The sequence below is a fragment of the Sus scrofa genome, chromosome 6 (assembly GCF_000003025.6).
Source record: "Sus scrofa isolate TJ Tabasco breed Duroc chromosome 6, Sscrofa11.1, whole genome shotgun sequence".
In the NCBI taxonomy this organism is placed as follows: domain Eukaryota; kingdom Metazoa; phylum Chordata; class Mammalia; order Artiodactyla; family Suidae; genus Sus; species Sus scrofa.
In genome coordinates this window covers 106,696,507-106,709,401 of record NC_010448.4, presented here as the reverse complement: position 1 = coordinate 106,709,401, position 12,895 = coordinate 106,696,507, and the positions used below count along the sequence as shown (strand labels likewise).

Here is a 12,895-nt window from a genome sequence, read left to right as displayed (position 1 = left end):
TATAGTAAGCCCATTTGCTTACTCTGGCTGCTTGTACATTACAAAGATTGAGTTGAGGCCACATATGCAGAGCCTAAAATATTATTTCCAGGCCTTTTATGAAAAGTTGCTCACCACTGTAGTATAGATCACCACTTCTTTGGGTGAGCTCTATCTACATGAGGACTTGGCTTGCGTTTTAAGAGCCAAATTGTACAAAGACCAAATAATGGAATCACAGTAAAAGTGATATATTTCCATTATGCAGTAACCAAGTTAGACTAATTTGAGAACAGAAGATTCTGGACTTCCTAGTTATGCTAACTTTGAGTCATACCTCTTGTGAATTCCATCTTTTTTTTCAGCTGAGTTCTTGCTCATGAATTCACTATGATTGGATCTGGCTTCTGTTTAGTTGGTATCTTTTAGTTTATTAATAGTTGCCTACAAATGTATGTTTGGTCACAAAATTTTTTTCTAGTAAAGTACAAAATGAAAACAAATCTGCATGAGTTAATTTCTGTATATTAAGCTACATTAAAAAAAATTCAACCTCCCTGGCCTTGCTCAGTGGGTTAAGGATCCGGCGTTGCCATGAGCTGTGGTGTAGGTTGCAGACGCGGCTCGGATCCTGAGTTGCTGTGGCTCTGGTGTAGGCTGGAGGCCTGATTCGACCCCATCCTGGGAACCTCCATATGCTGCTGGAGCGGCCCTAGAAAAGGAAAAAAAAAAGACCCCCCAAAAAAAAATTTCAACCTGAAATTGTGCAGTTTATGAATTTTGCTATTTGTAATAACAAAACTGATTTAAATAAATAACTGACAAGGTAGTTGGGAGATAGAAATTTGATATAGAATGACTGAACTCATAGAAACTTGCTATACCGTAACTGAGTTAACTTTATATAGTGTAAATCTTGTGGGTTGTTTTTCTCTTTCCGTCGCAACAGATTTATTCTTTGCTTTATCATTTATACGTTTGACAGATGTCTGAGTCTCGATTGCCCTACTTTTAAGAAATACCAACAATGTCACACTTGATTTACCTAAATGCCAAAGTGCTTTCAGTGTGTACTGAATAACCGTGTTGTGTGTTTAAGGATTGTCCTTATCCCCCAACACCTTTTCTTTTCTTTTTCTTTTTTTTTTTGCTTTTTAGGGCCTCACATGCAGCACATGGAGGTTCCCAGGCTAGTTGTCTAATCAGAGCTACATCTGCTGACCTACACCACAGCCACAGCAGCGAGAGAATCTGAGCCACATCTGCAACCTACACCACAGCTCATGGCAATGCTGGATCCTTAACCCACTGAGCAAGGCCAGGGCTCAAATGCACAACCTCATGGTTCTTAGTCAGATTCGTTTCCACTGCGCCACTGTGGAAACTCCCCCCACACCTTTGTAATTTCATTCCAACTAGCATGATTTATTACTCCTACACTTGATCTTAGCCGAGAGGCCGAGAAGTGATGATGATATATTACTCCTGAGGATGGTTGTTAGTAAGATACTCACTTAAGGGAAGTGTCACCTTTTGGAGGGACATGCTTTAGATAAAGTTACTTATTGAAACGAATGAAGTTAATTTAACTAGATGAGGGAAATTAAATAGATAATTCAGATTTCCACAGAGTGACAAAAATATTTGCAAGCTTTATGATAGAGTATTCTTTTTTTTTTTTCCCCTGCTTTTTAGGGCTGCACCCAAGGCATATGGGAGTTCCCAGGTTGAATTGGAGCTGCAGCTGCTGGCCTACACCACAGCCATAGTGACTCAGGATCCAAGTTGTGTCTACAGCCTATGCAACCGCTCTGGGTGATGCCAGGTCCTTAACCCACTGAGCGAGGCCAGAGATCAAATCCGCATCCTCATGGATACTATTCGGGTTCGTTACTGCCGAGCCATGAAGGGAACTCCAGAGCATTCTTAAATTTTGCAAATGACTGAGCATTAGAAAAATTGCAGACATCTGTCTTATTTTTGACTGTCTCTTGCAGTGTTTTTGTTTGGTCGGTTGTTATTGTTTACATGAATGTTCTTTGGTAAACCCTTGTTTTTTGTTTGTTTGTTTTGTTTTCTTTTTAGGACCACACCTGTGGCTTATGGAGGTTCCCAGGCTAGGGGTCCAATCGGAGCTACAGCTGCCAGCCTATGCCACAGCCATAGCAACAGCAGATCTGAGCGGTGTCTGCTCATGGCAACGATGGATCCTTAGCTCACTGATCGAGGCAGGGGATCCAACCCACAACCTCCAAGTCAGATTTGTTTCCTCTCCACCACAATGGGAACTCCAACCCTTGTATTTTTAAAATTTCTATTGTACATAGCTTCAAAAATGACTTGTAGTGGTGTTTAGATTAGAAAATAGCCGTGCAGTAATGTTCGCTTGTTTTTTATTAACTCCCAGTTGTGTAGCTAATTATTTTAAGTTTGTACTGTATCCTACATGCTGGCCATGTCCTTTTTTTTTTTGGCCACTAGGCTGACAGAAGATATGTGTGGTTTTTTTTTTTTTTTTTTCTTTATTTCTTTTTTAGGGCTGTACATGTTGCATATGGAAGTTCCTAGACTAGGGGTCAAATTGGAGCTGTAGCTGCTGGCCTACACCACAGCCACAGCAATGTGGGATCCTTAACCCACTGAGCCACAAATGCAAACTCCAAGAGATGTATGGTTTTTTTTTTTTTTTTTTTTGTCTTTTTGCCTTTTCTAGGGCCGCTCCCTCGGCATATGGAGGTTCCCAGGCTAGGGGTCAAATTGGAGCTGTGGTTACCGGCCTACGCCAGAGCCACAGCAACGAGGGATCCGAGCCGCGTCTGCAACCTACACCACAGCTCACGACAACGCTGGATCCCTAACCCACTGAACAAAGCCAGGGATCGAACCCGCAACCTCATGGTTCCTAGTCGGGTTCGTTAACCACTGAACCACGACGGGAACTCCTGAGATGTGTGTTTTTTAAAATGTTACTTTATTATTTTTTTTAGAGAGATGGGATTATAGAGAAAAGCCTTTTCTAAATTCTTGATTCCTCTGCCATTCCTAGTCCTGGTTCCTGCATAGTTAGGAACCCTCGAACCATGGCAGCAATCATGGAAACAGGTGTGACATTAACAGGTACTTTTGAATAGAATATGGCAGTAGCGAAAACTTAACATTGAGTTTCTGTTTTGTGCCAGTCATGATGGAACGGTATTTGTATATATTACCTTGTTTACTCTCTCAGCAGTTCTCTGAAAGAGGTGGTTTCCAATTTCAAGGTAAAGAACCCAAAGTCGAATTAAGTAATTTCATCTAATGATTATATAACTAGTGAGTTAGATTAGAATGCAGATCCAGGTCTGTTTATTTCCTAAAATGAGAATGAAATCGTAAGTAGTTCCCATAGTTTGTTAAGAAGCCAGATGAAAGTAGTGACCTCACTAAGGTCAGCATTAGACAATTGCTTAATAATTTTCTCACTTCAAAAATTTCCTCCCAATTTTCCTACATGTAGGGCTACAGAGTTATAGAAGAAAAACTTCCAGTTATCAGGTCAGAAGAAGAAAAAGTCAGATTTGAAAGGCAAAAAGCCTGGTGCTGCTCAACATTGCCAGAGCCTGCCATCTGTGGGATCAGTCGCATATGGGTATTCAGCATGATGCGTCGGAGGAAAATTGCTTCCCGCATGATTGAATGCCTAAGGTAATTGAAATGTAATTTTTCATGTTGATTTCTTTTTTTTTGTCTTTTGTCTTTTCTAGGGCTGCTCCCAAGGCATATGGAGGTTCCCAGGCTAGGGGTCTAATCAGAGCTGTAGCTGCTGGCCTACAGCAGAGCCATAGCAACATGGGATCCGAGCCACGTCTGCTACCTACATAACCTTAACCCGCTGAGCGAGGCAGGGGATTGAACCTGCAACCTCATAGATCCTAGTCGATTCATTAACCACTGAGCCACAAATAGGAACTCCTTCATGTCGTTTTCAGTAATTTAGGATTGAAACAGAGTTTTAGTACAAAAATTCGCATTTAGTTAATATTATATGTGCCACCTTTATATTAATTTAAAATGTCTATGAGATATGAGAATGTTGGATCTTCATGTGATGTTAATCTGAAGGGGAAGAAAGCACTAGTAATTAAATATTATTAAAATGGTTTAATTTTTTTTCTTTGTAATGATGACATTAGGCCAAAATAATCCACCTGTTTCAAACTGTGTGTAATGTTGGAGAATTTTAAAGATAACCAAAGAAGTACAGGGAATTTAGCTTTTAGGAAAATTTGTCTTAAGAATTGTTTTTTTTTTTTTTTTTTTTTTTTGGCCTCCTGGCAGCAAGTAGAGTTCCTAGGCCAGGGTTCAGAGCTGAGCCATAGTCATGACCCAAGCCACAGTTGTGGCAATGCCAGAGAAGACCCTTAATCCACTGTGCTGGGCCAGGGGTTGAACTTGCATCCCAGCGCTCCCAAGACGCCACTGATCCCATTGCACCGCAGCGGGAATTCCTAGTTTAAGAATGTTATTTGTTGGAGTTCCTTTTGTGGCTCAGCAGTTAACAAACCAGACTAGGATCTATGAGGAAGGGGGTTCAATCCCTGGCGTCGCTCAGTGGCTTAAGGATCTGGAGTTGCTGTGAGCCGTGGTATAGGTTACAGATGTGGCTTGGATCCTGCATTGCTGTAGGCTGGCAGCTGTAATTCTGATTAGACCCTTAGCCTGGGAACCTCCATATGCTGCATGTGAGGCCCTAAAAAGGAAAAAAAATTTAAAAATTATCTATAAATTAAGTCTCTTTAATAGTTTTCTTCTTTTATTGCTTGATTTTTAATCAGTGATATAGAGAAGATTCAGAAAATTGTGTTTGTTTTTTGCTCTGTAAAGCATCTTTGCTAAAAGATTAGTGAAAGATGTTGGAATTAATCATGCCAAATGAGGTTTCTTAAGTCTATCTCTTGTTTTTGTTTATTCGTAGAATCCATATCTACTTTAACTATAGGTGTAGCTTTCAGAACAATCCATCATTGTTATGAAATCCTAGATACTTAGATCTTTACTATATTTCAGGTTTCTCCTTCTTATTTTTTTTTTTTTAATCAGTGAGTGGTGATCCAGAAGGGCTTAGATCTGCTCACCCTTCTTGTGATAAGAGGCAGGTCTGTTTTTAGCTCTTTCAGAACTAAACCTGGGAAATGCAGCTGCTTAAATAATAGTCATTAAAAGAGAGGGTATTGTCCCTCCTTTAAATCCTGTAAAACTTAGGTCTTGGCCTAACTATAAGATGGTTCCAGTTTATAAAAACATAAAATAGTATAGTCATTGTATTTGTTCTTTTCGATAATGAGATTGCCACTATAAGCTTCCTGTAAAAACCACAGAAGTTTCTAATTTTTTCATTTATTAATCCTTATGTATCCATTTCACCTTGTTAAGATTAGAATATGAACATTCTACTAATAGTCTATATCCTGGCAAAATTTAAAACATTTAGAAATTAACAGGAGTTCCCATCGTGGCTCAGCAGAAACGAATCTGACTAGGAGCCAGGAGGTTGTGGGTTTGATCCCTGGCCTTGCTCAGTGGGTTAAGGATCTGACGTTGCCGTGAGCTGTGGTGTAGGTCACAGATGTGGTTTGGATCTGGCGTTGCTGTAGCTCCGGCGTAGGCCAGCAGCAGCAGCTCCAATTAGACCCTAGCCTGGGAACCTCCACATGCCACAGGCGCGGCCCTAGAAAAGACAAAAAAAAATAGAAAGAGAGAAAAGAAATTAACAACTTTACAGTTCCCTGGTGGCTCAGCACTTTAGGGATCTGGTGCTGTCACTGCTGTGGCTTCAGGCACTGCTGTGGTGTGGATTTGATCCCTGGCCTGGGAACTTCAGCATGTTGTGGGTGCGGCCATTTTAAATAAATAAATAACACTTTATTGAGATAGTTACATAGCATAAAATTTATCTTTTAGAAAAAATTAACAGTTTTATTTTTTCTTTCAGTTTTATCGAGATAGAAGTGACCTAACAGTACTGTGTAAATTTAGGTGTGCAGCATAATGATTGGACTTAAAATAATACATCACGAAATGATTATCATAATAAGTTTAGTGACTGTCCATTACCTTAGCTAGATAGAAAATTAAAGAAATGGAAAAAATTTTTTTCCTTGTGATGCAAACTCTTAGGATTTATTCTCTTACCAACTTTCATATATAATATTACAGTAGTGTTAATAATATTTATCATGTTGTATGTTACATCCCTAACACTTATTTATCTTACAACTAGAAGTTTGTACCTTTCGATTGCTTTCATCCAGTTTCTCCTCTCACAACCCCCGCTTGTCATAATCACAAATCTGTTCTCTTTTTATGAGTTTCAAGTATATGGAGTTCCCGTCGTGGCTCAGTGGTTAATGAATCTGACTAGGAACCATGATGTGGGTTCGATCCCTGGCCTCGTTCAGTGGGTTAAGGATCCATTGTTGCAGTGAGCTTTAGTGTAGGTTACAGAACCAGCTTGGATCCACGTTGCTGTGGCTCTGGCATAGGATGGTGGCTACAGCTCTGATTGGACCCCTAGCCTGGGAACCTCCATGTGCTGCAGGTGTGGCTCTAGAAAAGACCCCCCCCCCCAAAAAAATATATATATGTATATGTATAATTGGCCTATAATACTTTCTTAGTTCCTATTATACAACATAGTGTTTCCATATTTCTATACATTTCAAAATGATCACTACAGTAAGTCTAGTTAAGGACATGTCATCATACCAAGATATTACATAGTTATTGACTGTATTCTCTACACTTTACATTTCATACTGGTGACTCATTTATTTTGTACCACTTAATCTCCTGAACCTATTTCTCCCCCTATCTTCAACCCCCATCACCCTGCCCTGGCAACTACATCTTTCTTCTCTATCTATAACTGTTTTTCTATTTTGTTACGATTGTTTTGTTTCTTAGATTCTATGTATCAGTGGAATATATAGTATTTGTTTTTGACTTATTCATCCTCTAGGTCCATCTCTGTTGTTGTAAACGGCAAGATTTCATTCTTTTTTATGGCTGAGTAATATTCCATTGTGTGTATATGTGTGTGTGTGTGTGTACACAACACACCTTCTTTTCTTTTTTTCTTCTTTTTAGGGCTGTACCCTCAGCATATGAAGTTCCTAGGCCAGGGGTCTAATTGGAGCTGTAGCCGATGGCTTACACCACAGCCGCAGCAACGCAAGATCCTAGCTGCATCTACGACCTACATGACAGCTCACGATAATGCCGGATCCTTAACCCACTGAGCAAGGCGGGGATCAAACCCACAACCTCATGGTTCCTAGTCATATTTGTTTCTGCTGCACCACAACAGGAACTCCCCACACCACACCTTCTTAAAATGATGGGTGTTTAATTTGCTTCCATATCTTGTCTGTTGTAAATAATGCTACAGTGAACATAGAGGTGCATGTATCTTTTCTATTAAGTGTTTTTGTTTTCTTTGGGTAAATACACAGGAGTGGAATTCCTAGATCATATGGTAGTTATTATTTTTAAGTTTTTGAGGAGTCTCCATACCGTTTTCCATAGTGGCTTTATCAGTTTATGTTTCCACATGCCATGTAGGAGTATTTCCTTTCTCCTTGCCAACACTTGTTATTTTTTCATTTAGAAATAGCCTTTCTGACCAGCATGAGGTGACGTTGTGGTTTTGATTTGCATTTCCCTGAATAGTGATATTGGACATCTTTTCATGTGCCTGTTGACCACTTGTGTGTCTTCCTTGGAAAAAATGTCTTTGTGAATTTTCTGTTCATGTTTTGATCAGGCTGTTTGTCTTTTTTCAGTGTTGAGTTGTATGAATTCTTTGTGTATTTGGAGTATTAACTCCTTGTTGGATTTTTTGCAGCTGTCTTCTCCCATTCAGTGGGTAGCTTTTTTGCTCATCTTTTTAAAGTATGACACTTAACTGGGTTATATCAGAAAGCTGAGTAACCATCACCACTGTCTAATCATAGGACATTCCCATCACTCTCCGTACAACCCAAATACCTAGGAGTTGCCTGCTAGTGGGGATTCAGTGCTTTCACTGCTGTGACCCAGGTTCAGTTCTTGTTCTGGGAACTGAGGTCTCATATCAAGCTGAAACATGCAGCCAGAAAAAAAGGGACAAATCCTTCAACAACCCAGTACCCCATTTCCTTCTCCCTCCAGCTTCTGACAACCACTAATCTACTCTTATCTCAATAGATTGCCTATTCTGAACATTTTTTTTTCTTTTTACTTTTTAGGGCTGCACCCACGGCATGTGGAGGTTCCCAGGCTAGGGGTCCAGTCGCAGCTGTAGCTGCTAGCTTCACCACAGCCACAGCACCACAGGATCTGAGCTGCATCTTTGACCTACACCACAGCTGATGGCAGCGCCAGATCCTTAACCCACTGAGCGAGGCAGGACTCAAACCCCCAACGTCATGGATCTTAGTTGGATTCATTTCTGCTGTGCCACGACAGAAACTCCTGAACATTTTTTTATAAACTGATTCCCATGACCTTTTGTGACTGTTTTCTTTCACTTAGCGTGTTTCAAGGGTCATCCATGTTATGTTTTTGATTTTGAACTCCAAATTATGTATCTTTTTTTGTCACTTTTTTTTTAGTGTCATATCTAAGAAACCATTTCCTCATACAGGGCCACATATTTTCTTTCAAGAATTTGTAATTTTAGTTCTTACATTTAGGTCTTTGATCCATTTTAAATAAATTTTTGTATATGATGTGAGGCAGTATCCAGCTTCATTCTTCTGCATGTGGATATCCAGTTGTTCCAGCACCATTTATTAAGGACCTTTCTTTCTTTTTTTTTTGGTCTTTTGTCTTTTTAGGGCCAGACCCATGGCATATGGAGGTTCCCAGGCTAGGGATCAAATCAAGCTACAGCTGCCAGCCTAACTGCTGAGTGATGAAGGGAACTCCTGCAGTTGGATTCTTAACTTACTGCACCACAGCAGGAACTCCAGGTCTTACACCTCTTTATTAAATTTAATCCTGTGTATTTATTACTCTTTCACTGTTACTGTAAATGGACTTTTCTTTTTTTCTTTTTTTTTTTGTCTTTTAGGGCCACACCCGCAGCATATGGAGATTGCCAGGCTAGGGGTTGAATCGGAGCTGCAGCTAGCTGCCAGCCTACTCCAAAGCCACAGCAACGCAGGATCCGAGCCGCATCTGTGACCTACACGACAGCTCACTGCAACACCAGATCCTTAACCCACTGAGCAAGGCCAGGGATCAAACCCACGTCCTCAGGGATGCTAGTCGGGTTTGCTAACTGCCGAGTGACATGGGAACTCCAAATGTACTTTTCTAAATTTCATTTTGAATTATTCGTTGCAAGTGTGTAGAAGCATAATTAATTTTAATATTGATCTTATATCCTGCAGCCTTTTTAACTAATTTTATTAGATGTAATCATTCTTTTGTGAATTACTTAGGATTTTTGTGTATAAAAGATTATGTCATCTGTAAAAAGAGATAATTTTACTTCTTTTCCAGTGTGGCTTCTTTTTCTTTTGCTTGTCAAATTGCCCTGTATGTGTATGTATATATGTACATACATATACATACCACACCTTCTTTGTACATTCTTCCGTCGCTAGACAAGGTTGTTTCCTTGTCTTGGCTATTGTAAGCAGAGCTGCTGTGAACATAGGGGCACATGTATCTTTTTGAATTATATCTTTGTCTCAATATATGCCAAGGAGTGGGATTGCTGGATTGTATGGCACAGAGTTGTTGAGTATTTTTATCATGAAAAGGGGTTCGATAAATGTTTTTAAAACCATTGTTGCTTTTATAAAATAATTTTTTTTTCTTGTCTTTTTTAGGGCTGCACCTGTGGCCTGTGAAGGTTCCCAGGCTAGGGGTCCAGTCAGAGCAATAGCTGCTCACCTATAGCTATAGGATCTGAGCTGTGTCTGCCACCTACACCACAGCTCACCACAATGCCAGATCCTTAACCTGCTGGGTGAGGCTAGGGATCGAACCTGTGTCCTCACAGTTACCAGTCAGATTCGTTTCTGCTGATCCACCATGGGAAGTCCCTAAAACAGTGATTTTTAACAGTTTCTAGAATATAAATCATGTCAAAAGTTTTTCTGTTTAAATTGTATTTGACAGGTCTAATTGTAATGATTAAAAATAATAACACCTTTTTTTTTACCCTTTCCCACCCCCTCCCTTTTCGTTGTTTTTTTTTTTTTTTTTTAAATAGGAGTAACTTTATATATGGCTCATATTTGAGTAAAGAAGAAATTGCTTTCTCAGATCCTACTCCAGATGGAAAACTGTTTGCAACACAGTACTGTGGCACCGGTCAGTTTCTGGTATATAATTTTATTAATGGACAAAATAGCACCTAAAGTAAATTCATGCCTACAGTATCAGAAGACATCTACTGAAGAGAATGGATTGGTTGCTGTCTTTAACCAGGAACTAGGGCCATTTTTATTACAATGAACTCAGGACTGGCAACAACCATAAGGTTGTTCCATTTTCATAAAATTGGAAAAAATGCAGTAATTGCTTATTGTTGTTTTTGTTTTTTAAAGAAGATATTTTATTATCTTTTACAGAAATTTATGATTGATGTATTTTATCTATAGTTATTTAGACATGTTTACATGCAGCAGATAATTGTTCATAGTGGACTGAAAACTTAATGCAAGGACTATGGTCTCAGTGATAAGTATATTTTGAAGTTCTTAATTATGGAAATATACCAGTGTAGCTTGGTACTGTATTTTTTATATTGATCTGCTGATACCAGTTATAGTTGTAAAGATTGTATTTTCCCAGAGTGGAAACCAGTGTTTTTGCATCATTAATAAAGGAGGGTATGATATTACATGTTTAGGAATTCACAGCTAATTGTTAAAGGGCCTGAAATACACTTTAAAGAAATTCTTACAAAAAAGCAAAGCTCCATTAGCAAGGAAGAATTTGAAGTATTGAGCTTTTTCTTCCATTTTACTCTTTCCTATTCTGATGGCAGCAAGAACTGGAAAGTGGGAAAGAACTGAGGCTTTCCTTTTTGGAGAGCTATGAATGACTAGAATTAGAATGGGACCCTTTAGTTTATTATTCTTTTGTTCTGGTTTTACTTTTTAAAATAAATGAAAATTTGGCACACTTAGGGTGTTAACAAATCCCAAAGAGGCTGATAAAAAACCCTGTTGAATAGTTGCAAGCTAAATATGATTGACTTGGTATCTGCTTGTTACTCCTCAGAAATACTACACTGCGTATATGTCCTTATTACTGGACTTCATTTTGATACTTGTCTATCCTTCATAGTGCCCTCTACTTTTAAAGGGTTTATATGTTGAAAAACTGCTGTGGCCTTTTATGACCTGTATATAATTGTAGAATAAAATAATAAAATACTTGATAGCTTTTTCTAAGTGATAAATGTGATAATGGTGTGTTGTTATTGTGTTTTTTCCAGGGAGTTTGTTAGGTTTGCTACCTTGAAATACGATTAAAATACTGGCTTCTTAAAAGGTGGTTTTCATGAGTTTGCCAAAGGATTAGTATGTTGGTAACATCTCAGTAGACAAGGCCCTAACGTGAGAATTTTCTGGTTTCCAAAGAAACAACCATAGCCCAAGAAAGAAGCACCACTATGATTTAACATAGAGTAATTTTATGAGCTGAAATTAAAAGCAGGTAAAAATTAGGGCTTTTAAACTAAGATTTGCAGATGGATATATATATATATATATATATATATATATATATATATATATATATGTTATCCCCTATATATATTATCCCCCTAAGTGTGCTTTTAAAATTAATAGAGTGGTGTAAGACTCTGCTCTTGTAAGCTGGGATGATTAGTCAGTGTAACCATTGTCCTCTGGTTCATCTTGATGGTCTGACTCCTGACACTGCTTTTCCCTTTGGGCTTGAGACTCTTCTAGTCATCCCTGGTCTCATTATTTGCCTGTCAGGAACTGTAATTTTTTAAAAACATGGTGAAGTTTTTCGGGTGTAGTGTAAATATTCTAGATACTGTTAATGTCATAATATGGCCCCAGTTTTCATAAAGCAATAAATAGTATGCCTCTTTTGGGAGCCAAACTTGGTAGTCTCAAGAGGACTTGGGGTTAGAGAGGATGTATTTATTGGTTGGTTTAAAGGTTACCATTACTAGGAAAACAGTTTATTTTCATGTTTATATTAAAGACACAGCCCCTCAATAACTTTTACAGTCTAGCTATTTCTCCAGGAATAGAAATAATAGAATTATTAATAATGTCTAACATTTGAGTGCCATGTGTCATACCTTATATTTAGTGATGGATTATTATCTTTTTTTTTTTTTTTTTTTGTCCTTTTAGAGCTGCCCCCGCAGCATACAGAGGTTCCCAGGCTAGGGGTCTAATCAGAGCTGTTGCTGCCAGCCTACACCACAGCCACAGCAACACTGGATCTGAGCCCCATCTGTGACCTACCCCACAGCTCACAGCAATGCGGGATCCTTAACCCACTGAGCGAGGTCAGGAATTGAACCCTCAAACTCATGGTTCCTAGTCCGATTCATTTCTGCTGTGCCACGACAGGAACTCTTTTTTTTTTTTTTTTTAATTATCGTGGCAGCCCCATGAGGTAGAGATGTCAAGTGAGGAAACTGGAACTGAAAAGATACTTCAGAGACTGTAGTAGCAGTCTTGGTGAAAGATGTTGAAGACTGATGTTATCTATGATCTGTGGATGAAGATGAGGAGTCAGACTTGGAGAAGATAAAATTTAGGAATTGATGGAGTTGATAACTGACCAGAGAAGGATCATGATGGAGTATCTAGAGTAATTTTTTTTTTTTTTTTTTTTTTTTGTCTTTTTCTTTTCTAGGGCCGCACCTGAGGGATATGGTGGTTCCCAG

General features: G+C 38.9%; 1 protein-coding gene across 5 annotated transcripts in view; it reads left to right on the top strand.

The window, feature by feature from the left end:
- Positions 1–11,427, top strand: part of ESCO1 (establishment of sister chromatid cohesion N-acetyltransferase 1) — a 91,471-nt gene extending 80,044 nt beyond the window's left edge. For 3 of the 5 annotated variants that reach the window (XM_021096164.1, XM_021096165.1, XM_003127852.4), the window contains 2 exons: positions 3,476–3,663; positions 10,223–11,424. In XM_021096164.1, coding sequence (XP_020951823.1) covers positions 3,476–3,663; positions 10,223–10,370 — 336 coding nt within the window. In that variant the 3' untranslated portion in view covers positions 10,371–11,424. Of the gene's footprint in view, positions 1–3,475; positions 3,664–10,222 lie in introns of all 5 variants that reach the window. The other 2 variants (XR_002345054.1, XR_002345055.1) reach the window with 1 other exon arrangement.